Here is a 17,524-nt window from a genome sequence, read left to right as displayed (position 1 = left end):
TGGAATAAACATAAAAGCGTAACAAATGTAAACCATCAAAGCCAAATGCAAAGCAGATACATTGACAGCAAAAATATGAAAGCCAGACCCCTATGCTCCTTGAGTATAATACCCAGGGGGAAGATCCCCTCCTTGTTTTCTCCTTTCTGTGCTCCACATTCCTGGCTCTGCTACCATTCTCTTCCCTGCAGCAGCAATTAGGAGACAGCCTCTCCTTGTAGCCACCACTCTTGTCTTTCTTTCCATCCCACTCTCCTCATCCATGGCTGTTTGGATGAGTAAAGTCAGCATGAGTCTTTAAGAAATAAATGTCACAACAGGGGATACAGATACAGAGTGCAGAAGGGAGTTTAGGTCTGGGTTTAGCAATAAGAGGGTATCTTCAGCAGTCTGCATGACTTGGCTCCAGCATCGCCCCTGGGTGAGATGGAGGGATGTGAAGCTGCTGTCCCAGGGGGCCATAAGGAAGGGACAGGCAAACCCAAGACAAGGATCTGCCAGGTCAACCTTTGTCAGGGAATGGGCAACTGGCCCTTATTTCCAGTGATTTCTATGTCAGTTTTTAAGGTAATGGTATCAACATGCCAATCAAATGATATTTGCAGTAGTGTGGTGTTGCAGAAAATATATAGAAAGTGCTTATGTGATACTTTGGAAAATTCAGTCCTGTGAATTATTGCTCAACATTCAAGTGTTTACTTCAAGTTTTTTTGGTCTTTTTTGTCCACTTGTCTTCGTTCTCAGATGAAGTGTTACAGCAGCTTTCTCAAGTTGATTGTCCTGGTTTTGGTTGAGTTAATTATCTTTCTAGTAGCTGATACAGTACTGTGCTCTGGATTTAGGATGAGAATAATGTTGGGGACACAGCAATATTTTGATTGTTGCTGAGTGCAGATCCAAGGATATTTCAGCTTCTTGAGCTACCCTGACAGTGAGAGGCTGGGAGTCACAAGGGGATGGGAGATGGCACAGACATCACAGCTGACTCCCTTGGCCAAAGCCCAAGGGACAGAGTCACAGAAAATGTGACAGAAAAACCATTTCTGTGTAATGCCTGTGCTCTCACTGATTGGAAGCATGAGTTCTGATTTTGCATGGTCTCTTTTCCATGTCAATTGTATGTGCTTGTATCCTCAGGAAGACTTTCTATAGGGTTTAGGACCTGATGCATAAAGAAATCTATTCACAGCAAAATTTTGCAAAAGCCCAGTGTTTGACCAGTGGTACCTTTATACCCAGATGTGTTTGAATTCTGTATTCTCTCCCTGGACTTTCCTCTTGCCCCCAAGGAAACGCTGGTGTCACAGACCACTCTAATTAGCAAGAGCTTCAGAAGAAGACTACAGAGACGGTGCCTGTGGGCACTTTGGAAAACACCATAAAATTTCAATTATCTTTGCTCTGTTTACAGTGTAGCTGCATAATAAACAACAAAAACAAAAAAATCACAGTTGAAGCATCATGGTTGCATTATGTCCAAGCTACAAGCTTTTCCAGGAGAACTGAACTATGTCTCTGTCATGACAGTTGGTAATTTTAGCCATCTCTCTTCGTCCTACAGATGTGGATGAGTGCGCAGAGGTGAATGGTGGCTGCCAGCATGGCTGCATTAACACCCACAGCTCCTTCCACTGCCACTGTTGGGCAGGATACAGGCTGCACTCTGATGGCCGCACATGCTTGAGTGAGTACATGCTGCAAGGCATGGATATGTTTTTTTTCTCCTATGTTCTTGTATAAATGCAAGGGTTTGTGGACTTGGGTTTTTCTGCTCCATTTTCTTCTACTCCTTCTTAGTCTTTTTTCCTGTTTTTCCTTAAGAGGCACAAACAGTGGACAGCAAGCTCTCTTTCAGTGCCGTTCTTCTGACCAGTGAGTCCCAGAACAGATCTTGTGTATTTGGTGACAAAAACGTTGGGGTTGCCACCCTAAACTTGGCATTAACTCAACCCACAGTAGGTGAGATCTCTGTTAGACTGAAAGGGCTGTGGATCCTCTGGGTTTCCAGGATAGTTCCACGATCAAAAGGAAACCATCAGCCTTGCTGAGAACTATGACAATGAAGGAAAATCTCTGACAGTGTTTTCCAGTGAGAAGAGCAGAAAATCTGTGGAGGATCCAAAGCAGAGGCTAAACTTGTGTATTATGAAGATGCTTTTAGGAGTATGGTGCTGTGGGCTGGTAGCTGGAGAGGGAGTGATAAAAGAGTAAAGAAATACTGAAGTATTGTCAAGTTTGCACACAGAGGTCTTCTCTGTATTCAGGAACTGCTTGGGAAGAAACCTTTCCCATTTCCACTTCAGTCTTTGCTGTATGTTTAATTCTTATATATATATAAGAATTAAATATATATATTACTTTTTATATTTTTGTTAGGTAAAGCAGTAACAAAAAACTGTCTGTTTTTCATTTTAGTTATTAGGCAAAATGAGAAAGTATGCATGGGGTGGGCTGGCAGCTCTCCTCCGAGGCATATCACAGGAATGTTGGAATGTTTTGCTTGTGCTAATCTTTTTAGCTCACACAGGAGGTTCTCATGCATATGGATGAAGATGAGAGTTTGGAATGTGTTGGTTTTGCTCTTGCTGCAGGTTGTTATAGCAGGGTGCTATAGGTTTGCGATGGCTCCTCATTTCTACAGTAGTTTTGTCTCCTTTCATCCCTACCTGCATTTAAATCTGTCCTAAAGGTTTACATCACTCCTGTTTGTCAGAAATATGTCTTAACCTGCTGCAGTCATGTTTGGAGTAGCTCTGTTACAAGTCATACTGAATCCTTCTTCCTCTGCTCAGTGAGCAAACTCATGCCATACTTCTCTGTGGCACAAAAAACAATAAATGAAAGTCAATAACAGAAGAAGTTGCAAAGCAAACCAATTTGTTCTCTTCATATCATATTGAAGATCTCTCCTCTTGATCAGAAGAATTCCATTCCAATCATCAAGGTATAGAAAGCAGTAGGAAGAAGGATTGTATGGTCCTATTGATGTAGCATAATGGTCATTTCTGTGTTTGTTGAAAAGATAAGCAGTTCTGCCATTAGCAATAAATGTTTTGCTTCTTGCATTGGACTCTGAGCCCTGAAATGAGAGAGACAGAGTTAGTTCTGCATCTTGCTTAGAAAAGATATATATATATACTTCATCAGGCAAAGAGAACGTCATTTGTTTGAATTTTGAAGCTTGATTTCAGGTAATTTGAGATGAACAAGTAAGTGTAGTCAGACCACATCTGCAGAATCAGTTCTCTCACAGTTTTGTCATTGTTTCTGTGCTGGAGTGAATTCCCTCGGTTATGCTTAAATTCAGCCAAATATGTCATTCATCATTTCTTGTATTATCACAGCAATAAATTTACTGATGCACCCAGAACACAAAATGAACTCGTGTTCAGGCTGTGGTCATAGCATTTTTTTCTTCATTTAAGGAACTTACCATTTCAGGTTTGTTGGGTTTCAGCATTTTGGTAATGAACTGCTATTAAAAGTATGGCCAAGTCTGAATCTTTTCTTTTCTCTCTCAGTTGGAGAGCATATGTGTGAGGAAACACAAGGGTATGAGAAATAAATTAATTTAAGACAAAAGCAAAATGGCTCATGTTTACCCAGAAGCAGAGGGGTTTTCCTATGAATTACTAGAAGAGAGAGAAATTCATCTTTCCCTGATCAGATGTGACCAGGTATGACAGAAAAGTGAAAGATGGGATATTTGAATTGTTTTGCTCTCTCTGAATAGTCTAATTTTCGGCAGTGTGGAGAGGGAATTTTATACTAAAAATGACTAATGTGGCTTAGGGGGAGAAGTGATCAAGAAGTGAAGGATAAGTACAAAAAGTAGAGACTGAGGGGATTAAATGAGTTTACCTTTATGATGCTCACAGCCTTCTGTGGGTAGTCTATAGTGGTTTGCTATTGGCACCAGTCATGAAGCTTAGTTTTACATTTTCCTAGCTATGAACATAAGCAGAAAGTGAGTTTTCATTTGGGGAATGTAAGCACTGAAAAGCAGTTATTAAAAATACTTAACACAATGTTCAACTCAGTATCTCAGAAATTATCTAAGAGAAACAGAAATAAATCCTGAGAGGAGAGACAGAAGGAAGTTACAGACAGTTGCTATCGTGGTAATGAATGTACACAATACTGAGCAGGGAATATTGAGTTCCATTTCAGCTATTTAGACAGGAAACGAAAATAAACGGATATAATAAACTCTCATGTGCTGGAGCACAAGACAGATGCTGGCTGATGAGGACAGGGAGAAGCATTTCGTATAAAACCATTTTACAGCCCAGGGATTTGGGCACGAGCAGCTCATGCTGTCCAGGTGCAGATGGGGCTGTCATGGCCTGCTGCTCTAGTTTCTACATTTTGAGCACTCATCTGATCAAGGGGTAAAAGGAGCAGTGCGCATCTCCTTCAACCTAGTGCAGCTGAGCAGAACATCTAACATTTCCAGTGGGGTTCATAATAGCAAGAGAATCTGTTAGAAGAATATGTTAGAGGATGTAACAGCCTCTCAAACATACAAAGAATAAAAAGGGTCTACATTCTGGAAATGAGCTGCTTATTGGAGGTCATTATCTCCGCTACAGAAATTAGAAACAAGGATCCCTTTAGACAGGATTTCAGATGCACCCAGCTCAGATTTCTGTTTTGTTCCTTCTTTCCATTTTTGGAAATGCTACATTTCAAGGAGCAGTGTGCCAAAATGACTTGAGGGAAGCAGATATTGCAGCCTCAATGGCTTGGAAATCTCCCATACATAGGAAAGGGGATATCTCTTCTAAGATATTCAGCACACATCAGACTTGGAAACCTGGTATAGGCAGGCTTCTTTACCACGATGTTCCTTGGAAAACTGCTGAAATTGTTTGCAGCAAGTCCAGGCCTCCTATTGCATCATCATAGTGTGTTTGGGACCCTACTGCCCCTGGGACAGCACCAGCATGAGCCTCAGAGCGATCTGAAGAAACCTCTTTGTCATTTCTTCTTTTCTCATGAGAAACTTCTGCTTATTCTGCAGGACGAATAACTTCTAAAGTGGGTTACTATCTTCAGAGATATATAGCATCCGAGAGCAAAATGCTTTCTTCTTGAATCTTTTCATGATCTCTGACTGTGTTGTGTCATACTCCCATCTTTTACAATGCTCACTTTGCCCTTTAGCATTTTGCACCCAAAATTTTGCTCGATTCTGAGTTCATTTTTAGTTATAAGTGTCAGGCTGAGAATTCACTACCTACTAGGCAATTAGAATAACCAAAGGTAACAGTGTCCATTTCTTCTGTTTGGTTGTCAGTGCCTTGACTATGCTAATATCACAAATTTAACTTCATTAAAGTTTAACCAGCTGGTGTCTGGAAAGCAGAAATTCAGATAGAAAACATATTTATTTCAGCATCAGGCTGTGCTTTTGGATTGATGTAAATTCATTGTTTTCACTGGAATTTATTCTTGTTTGAAGTACAAGAAGAGAAAGCAGAACACAGGCTTTGGAGCCCAATTCATCTCTGGCGCCAGCTGTTATCTTTGATGTCTTCCCTGTGTAGGAAAGCTGTTGGGATGCAGGTTTTGTGGAGGCTTTCACACACTGTGACTCTTAATAGGGGAAATAACAAAGAAGATATCTCTACAAATCTATAACCTTGTTTTACCACAGAAATAGAAGTACAGTTTGTCTGGTTACGTTCTTGTTATAATTTGAGTTGGTGAAAAACACAGGCAGAAGGAGGCTGCGTGCTCTGACTCCATTGCTACTAGTTGTCTTCTGAGTTCTGTGCTCTGACTCCATTGCTACTAGTTGTCTTCTAACAAGAGTTCTGTGCTTAGGGGTTTTTTTTACATTTTTTAGGCAATAACATGTTGAGAAATGTATACTGCAGGTCAAAGCTTGGCTTTTTTTTTTGCCATGCTGAAACTAATTGTCTGCTAATGGATAGCATAGGGTGAAATGCCTCCTACAGCAGCTTTTGTGGCTAATGTTTTCTGAATATCTATGACAGATAACTGAATATATGCTAATATTAATAATAGAAATGTCAAAGCTCTTTGCTGGCATCATTGGGGCCAGAGTGTGATGCCTTCCATGGAGGACAAAATAGCCTTTCCAGCCATTGATGGAGAGCATAATACATCCCTGCTGTTAGTATGGATAGATGCAGCCCTGCACACACTCACACGTACGTGTGTGCAGCACAATAACAGGTTCAGAGGACCAATCTTATTTTTATATGCAGTGTGCAGATAGGTGTGGGTGTGTGCTAACATGTTTTGGCAGGAAGAGAAATGTTTCTCTAGAGGCTGGGGGTCTATGCTGAACAGAAAGAATATTAATTTGCCTGGGTGAAAGGAGAGGTATCTTCAGATGTGCTCAAGTCCACCTCAGTCCTTGTTGTTTATTCCATGTGTCTGTGCTACAGTCCTTCAGAGACTGAAAAAATACCAATGGGCAATGCCAGTGGGGCTGCTCTGTTTCCCCCTCCTTCCACTGACAGACCCTGGGCCTTTTGTTGCAGTCAGATCAAAGGATGGCTGCACTTCAGTCACATCTCCCTCTACTCACTGCCTTTGGCCAACACTGGTGCCAGGCAGCCCTGTGAATGGGATGCAGGGAACGGGATAGGTGTGCAGTGAAAGCTTGGTGAGGATATAGGAAGCGCAGGACTGTGTGCATTCATCCCATTTCATATAAACAATGGTGAAAAAAATGACATGTAGCTGAAGCGTGAAGTTTGTCTTTGTTCATGATCACAGAGCTTCTGCCCTCGTGGACTCCTGGCCGCTTGTTACACTCTGACAGCAATGGCATAAGTGAGGAACACAGTCACGTTTTAATCCTAACATTTCCTTACTCATCAGGTTGTATATAGAGTTGACCTCTCTGTTTTCTCCTACATGATGTCTTTTCTGTGTCTGATTTTGGTTTATCTTGCTCCTAATCACAGCCTGATTCATTCCTCCCCTTTAGGCTACAGAGCGCTTGCAAGTAGAATGGCACTGATACCTTTGAGTTTGATTGTTGCCTTTTTTCTTTAACAGAATCCATCATTTTTAAAATCAAACCTCCCCCCACATCACGACAATTGTGCACACGTGTGGCACCTTGGATGTGCCTGAGAAAGGTCCAAATTTAAGGATTTATTTTGCTAAAACTCCCATCACAAAACTGTTTCCATATGGCTCTGTTTCTCCTCAGGGCTTTTCTATGCTGTGTACAAAGTGTGAGTAAATCCTGCCGTCAGCTCCCGTGGCGTGCAGAGTGCCTGGCCTCGGGCTCTGGCCTGTGTGAGCTTCACCACTGGAATTCCTGAACAACGGCTGTATCTGCAGGTCAGAATTGAGCTGGAGCCTGTTGGTAAATGGCATGCAAGGTGATAGAAATTGAAATGGAGCAGCACAGCCTCTCCAGGAGAGCAGCTGTGGGCAGAGGAAGGAGGATTTGTCTTGTAAGAGGAGCTTAGCTGGCAAAATGAAGTGGGATGCTTTTCTCCCATAAATGCCTTAAAAAGTAAACACCCAGGGGAGAAAAGTGCTAGTTAAGCTGATGGACAAGGTTTTTACAGAACAAATGAGAATAAAGTGGCCACGAGTGCATTGGACTGGCAATTAGGGCTGTCATCCCAGGGCTGAAACTGCAGCCAGGACCCTGAGAGGCAGTGGGGTAACGTCCAAGCCTAGCAGTGTGCAGCTTTCCCCATATAGTCACAGCAATGAGATGGAGTTGTGAAGAATCAGAGTGGTGTAGGGTTGGAGCACCAGATGTGTATGGATGGGATCTGCGACAACACTGGTACTTGTGTAAAGGCACAGGCTGTACAAGATCTCTGCTAGAGTGAGTTCTCCATTGGGCTATCCAGGAGTGATGAGGACATATATACTTCTCAATCAACTCTGAATTTCCTATGTATAAATAACCGCTGTTTCCATTCCCAGCTCTCACTCCTCCAGGAGAAAGAAATTTTAGCACTGACCACTTTATATTTTCTCCTGTGTAAAGTCACAGTTGCCACGAGCAAGCAGACTATGACGAGATCCAGTTCTTCTTCTTTTGCTGTTCTAGAGTTCATAACCAATAGGACTGGAGAACTAGACCATATCCTTTGCAACCTTGCAGTGAAGGTCTGGAAGGGTTCCCAGCACATGCAGCACATGCTTTCCCAAAAGCATTGTTGCTGCCTCAAACCAGTGCCTTGGTGTCACTCTTTCAGGTTGCCCAAGGAGGTTGTAGATGCCCCATCCCTGGAGGCATTCAAGGCCAGGCTGGATGTGGCTCTGGGCAGCCTGGTCTGGTGGTTGGTGACCCTGCATGTAGCATGGGGTGGAAACCGGACAAGCATTGTGGTCTCTTTCAATCCAGGCCATTCTATGATCCTATATGATTCTATGTCTCAGGACAGCCTGGAAACAGATCAGTTTTGGGATTGTTTGGGGTTTTCCTGGTCTTTGTTTTTTGAACATTTAACAGCTTGGAATGGAGTTTCATAGGGTGTCGCCTGTTACCCAATAATGTTAACAAGTCAGACAATATGAGACAAATGCGTAGAAGAAAGAACACTAATGAGATGTTTCTAGCTTTTCCTGAAACCTGCCTGTGACAGCAAGGAACAGATATGTCAGAATGAAACAAAAGCAAGTAAAACAAGTCAATCTGTGGTTGCTTTATCTCCTGAAAATCTCTTTCCTTTACAGATTTTTATCTTGTCTAGGGACTTCCAAGGCTGCTATTTTTTATTCAAATTACTACATTTTACTACCATGTACCCTATAATTTGTTGTTTGCTTGTTGTCATGTCACAGATTATTACAAGTCTTACTCTATGCTGTAATCATTCTCAAATTAAAGCTTTGGATGCTCTGAAAACCTTTATAATATGTAGGTTTAACAGATGCTGTTTGATAGTGATTTCACTTAATTTATCCAAATAATAATAATAAAAAAGAATCAACAAATGATATTTGGTATCAGTCAGGGAACAAGTTCTTGCTTGAAGCTAAATCCTTTGTAGACAGGCAACTGTTTAACTGCAGAGCCAAGCTGTCAGCCTTGAAAGTGTCACATAAGATGAAGTGCTGCTGTCCCTTGAAAACCTATTTGCAACCTATCGTGCTGAAAGTCCAACAGAAAAATTCAGTTCTAAATCCTTAACTGTGATATTATTTTATGCTATCTTGTCAAATTCTCAGCCTGCACACTCCAGTGGCTGTGTTTTTGGGATGTCAGGAGGTGAAATGAGGAAATTTGAAGGTGTTCTGGGGCAGTGTCCTCTGCTGCAAGCAGTGACATAAAATGCCAGTGGCCACATATAGGATAAAAAAAGCAAAACTTGGAGGACATTGGGAAAAAAATACACCACCATTTTTAAAGTACCTCTATAAAATATGGGTCTTGTTGTCCCAGCACCTTCTTCATAGCTATACATTTAAGTATATAAGTGGGTAGCCAATGGGGCAAAGTCTAGACGGAAACACCTTCAGCTGATGTTGGCTTTCCTTCCCAGTTCCCCTCCAGAAGTTCCCCTGAATAGAACTTGAGATGGAGGACAAGTGAAGGAGAAGTCAGGCTGGAGGCAACTGTGGAGTGCTGGTCCAATGTTTCAAATCAGTCAGTTATTAGTAAGAAGCTAAAACTATGTTACAGTTTGAACTGTAAGGAAATAGCCTTAATTTTTCAATGGTTTAGAACTCTAAAGGACACATTTGCCTACATGCTGTTATTCACCGTGTGTTGATGTAACTGAACTCCACACTGGAACACCAGCCTTGTTCATAATGTCAGATTTTTGTATGAAAACTCTGGCTCTTAACCCAAATCATCCCATCCAAGCCGTCCCAGTAGGCCAGTTTGTATATGGACAAATTCTTTGTGCAAACACATTAGTTTGCTTCCAGCAGCCACGCGCTCCAGAAATAAACATATTAACCACAGCGAAGTCTTTGAGGTGGAGACTTCTGCAGGCACTTTATAAATGTATTTTTAAGTACTCATCACTTAGAACTGCTTATCCTTGAAATTGCATGTTATTGCTGAAAACGAGTGAAAAACCTTGATGTATAACATTAATGCCACATGTTGTTAGACTGAAGGAGGTCTTCTGGTGCTCTTCAGTGAGTGTTTTCTCTGGAGACTTCTACATACACGCTATTCTTTGGCAAATTTCCTTGTTGAGTGTGCTTATGGGTTCCAACATTGGGTTACTAATTGCTGTTGTTTAGAGCAACTCCTGAAACCTGCTCTGCTATGGTAAAATAAGGATAAAATGTATTCTCCCATCCTGCTTCCAGGGAGTACTACAACCACAATTTCCATCAGTTTACAGTGCTGCTGATCTGTGGAAAATGCTGTCCAGGATCAGAGAAAATAGCAGACAGAAAAACAACGGATTTAACCATACCCCAACTCCTGTCAGATATTTTTTTCAATCTAATCTTTCACAGTACCGTAATCTCAGCTGTTGGTTGCAACGATGGCAGGTAAGACTGTTTCCAGGCACAAGCGTGACCTTTAAGCTGACAGTGTGCTCTAATTGGTTTCAGTGATAGACCCCTGCACAAGTGGGAATGGAGGATGCTCACAAATCTGTCAAAATGAGAGAGGAACTGCCAAATGCGAGTGTCACCCAGGGCATTATCTTTCTACAGACAAGAAGTCCTGCTTAGGTAAGAAACTGTGGACTCTATTAGAAGGAAAGAGATTGTTTGGTGCTTTGGCTTACTGGGCTTTGAATTAAAAGAAATATGTTGGACAAACACACGTATTTTTTGAAGCAGCATTTCTCTTTGTGATAGTTACATCAGCCAGTAGTCTTGGAGGGGCACCTTCATAATGGTAATTACTCCATGATCTCATCAATCATTGTTTCTAGAAGTGTGATTTCTCAGTGCTGTAGTGTTATTCCTGTAGTGTCCCTTTAAAATAATGCCCCAGATACAGCTCCTGAGAAACTGGTTCAGGTAACACTTTGAACCAGGTCACTGAAAACCTATTTAGAATTCAAAGGGCTTTTTAGCTGGGGAACTGTTTCCATATTCATAAAGAAAGTACTATGAAGAAAGAAATCACAAAGTCTACTTTTTCCAAAGAGAGGAGCTTAAAAAGTTGAATTCCAAAGTCCTGCATTTAGGCTGGGATTTTCAAAGGGATCTGAAGCATTTATGACCTGAAATGTGTGGGAATTAGAAATCAAAATTACAGCTTTTCTCTTCAATATGGTGCTTGGAAGCAAGAATTTATCAGTTCAATGAAGCACAAAGCACCCATGGATCATGATGCGCAGGTTTCTAACAGCCTTGTTGGGATCAGGGCGCTCTTTCAGACATTAATTTTAAACTCCTCTTTTTGAACACCTGGCCAAGATTTTACCAATACTAGGCTTGCTGTGTCATATCTGTACTGGTGTCTGTACAGGATGCTGGTTCCATACAAAATATTTTACTCAGCTGCCTGTAAACCCTTCTTTGAGGAGCACAGTGCACCTTGGTGATCCTGTTGGAACGACTCATATGTGTAAGGTTACTGAAAAAGCATTTTCAATACCAGAAAGTATTTTCAAGTAATGTAGACTGTATGGTGATGATTAATCAGTGGAAACAGCAGTGAGTTTGATACTGGGGTCAGCATATTCCTCATTTTATCTTGAATAAATTTTGACAGTTCTGTTAATTTATGTATAAAATAAAGCACTAGATAACTGGCAATGTTATATACTGGAACAAATTTTCTTTCTGACCCCATGGCAGCAGTCATAAGTCATCAGGAATCATTTCCTAATATGAATATACATATATATATGTTTTTCTTAGGAACTGTACCACGTTTATTTTATTTGCTAAATTCAAGCTGGTATCTGACTCTCTGGAACCTGAGCTAAAAGGAAAAGCAGGGCAGGGAGGTGTCATGCTTTAGCTATTAGCCGTGTTTATCAGATATGAAGAAATGAGTGCAGCATGGTGCTGGTGGAATGGTTCTCTAATTTATTTTTTTTCTATTTGAGAAGCATAAGAAAAGAACTCCAGCATTTGCCAACATTTTTCTACTTGCAAATTGACATTTTATTACAGAATAAGGAAAAATAATTCATTTTATTTTGAACAGCAGCTGCACACATGGCCACTTCAGAGCAGCTGTCATTCATCCTGAAATCTTCATGGGTCAGTCTGTGGTGTTTGCACTGCCTGGGGCCTCTTTTTGCAAGTAGGCTGATTGCATTCGTAAAGCTGCTTGTGTTCAAGTGCAGGAGTCTGTGAGCACGGGACTGATTACAGCACATATGGAGAGGAGCTGTTAGAAAGATGTTTTCTGGAGTAAAGAGGAAGGAACTGCATGCCTGGCATCCCCTCCTGGACATGAAGTGCTCTGTCCCAGGATGATTGCAGGGTATAATCTGCATTTTGCAAGTGTAATGTCAGAACCAAAGCAGAAGCAGGAGGTGGGTAGGCGTGTGCTGTGTCTGCATACAGGCTGAGGGTGTGCAGCTGTGCTACATGGCAGCACTATCTAGTACAAATAAGGTTCCCTTCCCTTGTCCTGCTCTCCCACTGAGATTTTAGGAAGATAGATGCCTTTAGTGGCATGTAATTCCCCATATACAGCTCCTTGCCTTTTCTATTTTTCCTTCTGATGAGAGAGGATTCCTCTCTGCAGAAGGAACTTCAGGATTTGTGGATGTGACAGAGAGGATCTGTCTCCATCGTACTTGCTGCCATTTATTCCAAATCATTTAACATTCAGGAAATAATCAGATATTTCCTGTTCCATTAATTTGAATGTAATGGACATGAGGACCTAATGCTAATTTTAGGGTAGTGGGAGATGGGACTTTTATCTGAGTTCTTACTTGGCTTCTGGTACCATTGCTCTTGTTAGAGGAAATACAGAAAAGTTATGTTGGTTGCTCCAAAAGTAATGCCTTCTATTTGTTACCATGGAAACTACAACAGATACAAAGAGCACAATAATGCTGCTTAATAGAGCAAGTTCTCAGCTACAAAACACTGTTTTTCAACATAGTCACCACCATGATGAGATGCTTCTCATTGCGTGGTGTGACAGCTATGCAAGGCCATCTGGATCCTGGGTTGTCTCTCATGTCACTGCTGCCCCTGCTGAAACACACCATCCATGGCCTCACTTTGCTCATGTTCACCATTTGGTCTCCATAAATGTTCAACAAATGTCTATGAATGTCAATGAGTGCCATATTCTCTGGATGGAGCACACCAGCACCATCTGCTTCTGACATCATGAGCCAACATAATAAAATAGAGGAGGCATTACTTTCAGAGCTACTCTCATACTGATACAGTAAATATGATATCTGATGTAAAAATTCATGCTTAGGGGCTCAAGGTCAGCACAGAGTAGAAAAAGGCATTATTTTGGAGAGTATTGCTGTGAGTTCAGTGCTCCTGGATCCATCAGATGCTGTCGTTTGCAGACTCACATCAAGATGCTCTTTCCACTGGACATCTAGAAAGACATCCATGTGACAGTATTTTTTTTAATGTCTTTGCCTTTCTCTCTGCTTCCTAGACATTGATGAGTGTGCAGAAGGGACAGCCAGGTGTGCTCATCGCTGTGTGAACATGCTGGGATCCTTCACCTGTGCCTGTAATCCCGGCTTCGAGCTGGGGGCTGATGGGAAGCAGTGCTACCGTAAGTGACAGCTTTACAGCTCTGCCTTTCAGGCCGTCTTATCTGCCAACTGCTATGCTTCATTTTTAATTCAGTTGGATTAACACTCCCAGCAAAATAAATGTATGCAAAAACTCAAGCTTAATATTATTTTCTTCATCTTCTGCTATTGCCATTTTTGCAGGTTGATACCTTCCTAAGCCTCTGTTCACTGACCTTAATTACTGCATTTCAAAGAGCAAATCTCCCTGTTGGTTTATCTTCAGAGCCTGGTGAATTCTATTCCAACACCACCAAAATATTGCTGTTCTGTGAAATGTATTCATTTCTGCCCTCCCTCTCCCTGTTTTCTTACATGCCTAGTCTGATGCAGAAGACAACCAACATGACATTCTGCTTTTGTCTTCATCTCCATAGGTTTGCTCATGTTTCTGCAGAGATTATTGACATTATTAAGTAGATGCTTAAGAAGGCGAAATAAAACAAGATTTAGAATGAATATATATATATATATATATATATATATATATATATATATATATATATATATATATATATATGTATATATTGGAACAACTAAAATTTCCCAAGCTAAGATAACAGTGAGCCCTGTTTTCTTCCCTATGCACACAGCAAGGTTTCCTAAGCTGCAGTGCTCTCCTTGAGCAGAGTTGGCTTGTTGGTAGGTGATTCCTGTGCGGTCCTTAAAGGTTAATTTAGATTAATAAAGGAGATGGTGTGAAAGAGTTGATATTATTATGGGCTGAACATAAGCTCGCTAAAATACAGACAAAAGCTTGACCTCTTTTAGCAGAGACGGGCAGTGATCATTCAGTCCAATAATACAGAGCAGGAACTTTCAGCAGCATTTCCTTAGGAAAACATTCGTGTGCCAGAGAGTGAATGTGTACTTCAAGAATCTGCATGTAAGAAATATTTAATAAGGATGAAAATCACTTTGAAAATAGCAATGTGCATTGAAACCAATGTAGTAGTATATAATGTATCATAGTTTTACCTCAGTGTTCAGCAGGTCTCTGTGGATGGCGATTCTCTGTGCCTGATGCACAAAGCTATGGAGTAAGCAATACAAACACAAACACTCTGCATATTTTTATGATCAGGATTATCACAGTGTTTGAGCAATTCACATGCTTTGTTTATTCTCTCATCCCCAGTGGCATAGGGAAATCCGTGTTTTACTAATGAACAGCTAAGACAAAGTAAATGGCAAAGATAATGCATAAAGTCTGGGTCTGTAAATCCCAACTTAGCATACTGGACAACAACCTATATTTCTTCTCCCTGATGGAAACAATCACACAATGGATTAGATGTAGCCTTCCATATTGATTTCTCAATTTGATGCCCTCTTCCAGGTAAGCTGGAAGGAAAAAGAAAGGAGCCAGCAGCTTACTTGTTCATGGATGCTTTCTTGTGCAGTGCTCATTCTCCAGTACCTCTCCACTTGTGCTTATTTTTACCATCCCTTTTATTTGTTTCTCTGCAAGGCATTGAAATGGAGATAGTGGACACCTGCCAGCAGGACAATGGTGGTTGCTCCCACCGCTGCGAGCACACAGCAACAGGGCCACGCTGCTCCTGCCATGACGGCTACGAGCTCAGCTCAGATGGCAAGGCATGCACAGGTAACCAGTGGTACAATTTGTGCTGTCACGACTATGTCTCACTGCATACAGCCCAAGCATCACATTGCTGAGGCTTTGTTTTGCTTTTCTCCTCTTGCTAGCCAGTTTAGGATGGGAGCGTTACAACTGCATTAGGCTACAACTGCATTAGGTTAGCTGCTTTTCAGCAGTGCTACATGTGCAGACTCAGCTTTGTGCTGTAGAGGTTGTTCTGTTTCCATGCTTAGTGGTGAGGTTGCACTCTTGGCTGTGAGAAGTGTCACTTAGGAAGTACTCAAGACGAGCTTAAAAATTCCTTCATGTTTTATATGATTTTATGACAGGATTGTTTTTCTTTACAGCTTTTGCTATGCTATCTCATTCTATTATTGCTATGCCATTAAAATTTTAAGGAATAGACAAGAAGAGAGAGAGAAAACAAAGAAAAGGAGCAGGCACTGTGGAAAAGAACAGTTAGATGGAAAGAGGGACAAGGAGCAGGAGCTCTGGGAACAGCATGGACAGAGATCCTGCAAAGAGAAAAGCCCAGAGTCAGGAGGATGCATGAGCAGGGCAGGAGGAAAGCACAATTCTGTGTGGCTGGTGCTGGAGCACAAAAAATAAGAATATAAAGGAAGAGGAGAGGGAGGCAGACATGGATCCTGAGCCAATGAGTTGGGCTGAGAAGGTTCCTTCAGCCCTGTTCCTGTGCTGAGGAGGAGGTGGTGATCTGCTAATGGAGATGTCAACGTAAGAACCACCCTGCCAAGGAGCGAGAGCAGAGGTGAAGGGCTTGGCAAGGCTGAGGAAGTGCAAAGTTACTCTTAACAGCAAAAATTTCCTTCTTTTGGGTGCGCATTTCGCGTTCCTACACAGACAATAGGCTGCTAATAGACCCCAGAGTGAGGTGTCATCTGACAAAGTGCAGAGAAGCTCAGCTTTGACATTTCTGGAAAACACTCCATGTCCAAATAACCTACATTAATAACTTTTGTGCTGACCTCCTCACCTTGACTGATTAATTACATTTTCCTTCTCCTCTTTCTCCTGCCCGTGTTTCCTAATAACGCTGGTGCTCTCTCCAAGGTTAATTGAGACACCGACCTTTCCCATCTGTGGTTCTTTTCCTAGGTAACGTTCAGAATGGTTTTGCAAACTCAGCATTGACAAGATGGCCTTCAATGGTCACTGAGCAGGGCAGCAGGCGGGGAGAGGGAGACCAGCCAGGAGTCTGCAGTCAGAAGATAGCAGCTTGATTCTTGCATCTTTGAGCCGGCATTGTGCACTTGCAGTCCTTTACACCGACGTGTCCTAGGCTGCATCAGCAGAGGGGCAGCAACAGGGAGAGGGCTCTGCCCTCAGGAGATGCCAGCAGCAGTACCGCATACAGACCTGGGGTTTCCAACATGAGAATGACATAAGGGGTGTTGGAGCAGGTCCTCAGGAGGGCCACAAAGATGCTCAGAGGGATTGAGCTTCTCTCTTCAGAAGAAAGATTGAAGTAGCTGGTTTTGCTCAGCCTGGCAAAGGGGAGGCTCCAGGGTCACCTACCTCATAGTGGCCTTCCAGTGTTTGAAGGGAGCTATTAAACAGGAGGGAGATCAGCATTTTAAGTGGTCCCCCCCAAGCAGGAGCACTGTTAGGCTAGAGCTCTGTTTCATTGCTGATGTTGAATATTGAACATATGAATGTGCAAATGGTTAAAAGTAAATTGCAGTGCTGCTTGCTATGTACATGCATTGTGTTCTGATGCTGGGGTGAGAGCTCAGACCAGGGATGACTGACCTGCTCCATCCTTGCAGACCTGGATGAGTGCGAGACTGGCGAGTCATGCTGTTCCCAGTTCTGCATCAACTATGTGGGCAGCTACGAGTGCACTTGCAGAGCAGGCTTCCAGACCAGTGCTGATGGCTGCGGCTGTGACGGTGAGTGCCCCACACTGGTCATGCTCAGCTCAGTAAGGTTTAAAAAGGAAATCTCTACTTTGTAATGCTGGAATGCAGTAAGCCAACATCCAGCAAGGACGGATGGGCCATGGGAGATGAATCAGGGACCTTTCCCCCTCTTTCTGTATGTGCTGTATGTGGATGTGTTTTAAAGACTACTTCTGCAAAAGGAGAGCCCTCAGAATAGCCAAAGGATCAACAGAGCTTAACAGCTTAGAGCAGCTGTTTTCACTTGAGGCAAAAACATAGGTGGAATGATCTCTTCCATGCTGAGCTGAAATGTTTTAATACACTCAATAGCCCCAAAGTACTAAGAAAAC

General features: G+C 42.1%; 1 protein-coding gene across 22 annotated transcripts in view; it reads left to right on the top strand.

Annotated features, from left to right (window-relative positions):
• Positions 1–17,524, top strand: part of LOC107318346 (multiple epidermal growth factor-like domains protein 6) — a 188,637-nt gene that overhangs the window by 97,602 nt on the left and 73,511 nt on the right. For all 22 annotated transcript variants that reach the window (XM_015872052.2, XM_032446637.1, XM_015872049.2 and 19 more), the window contains 5 exons: positions 1,562–1,684; positions 10,534–10,656; positions 13,529–13,651; positions 15,142–15,279; positions 17,061–17,183. In XM_015872052.2, the coding sequence (XP_015727538.1) occupies positions 1,562–1,684; positions 10,534–10,656; positions 13,529–13,651; positions 15,142–15,279; positions 17,061–17,183 (630 nt within the window). The remainder of the gene's footprint in view (positions 1–1,561; positions 1,685–10,533; positions 10,657–13,528; positions 13,652–15,141; positions 15,280–17,060; positions 17,184–17,524) is intronic.

This window comes from Coturnix japonica, chromosome 9, assembly GCF_001577835.2.
Source record: "Coturnix japonica isolate 7356 chromosome 9, Coturnix japonica 2.1, whole genome shotgun sequence".
In the NCBI taxonomy this organism is placed as follows: domain Eukaryota; kingdom Metazoa; phylum Chordata; class Aves; order Galliformes; family Phasianidae; genus Coturnix; species Coturnix japonica.
The sequence above is the reverse complement of the archived record's forward strand: the minus strand, read 5'-3'. Positions and strand labels throughout refer to the sequence as shown.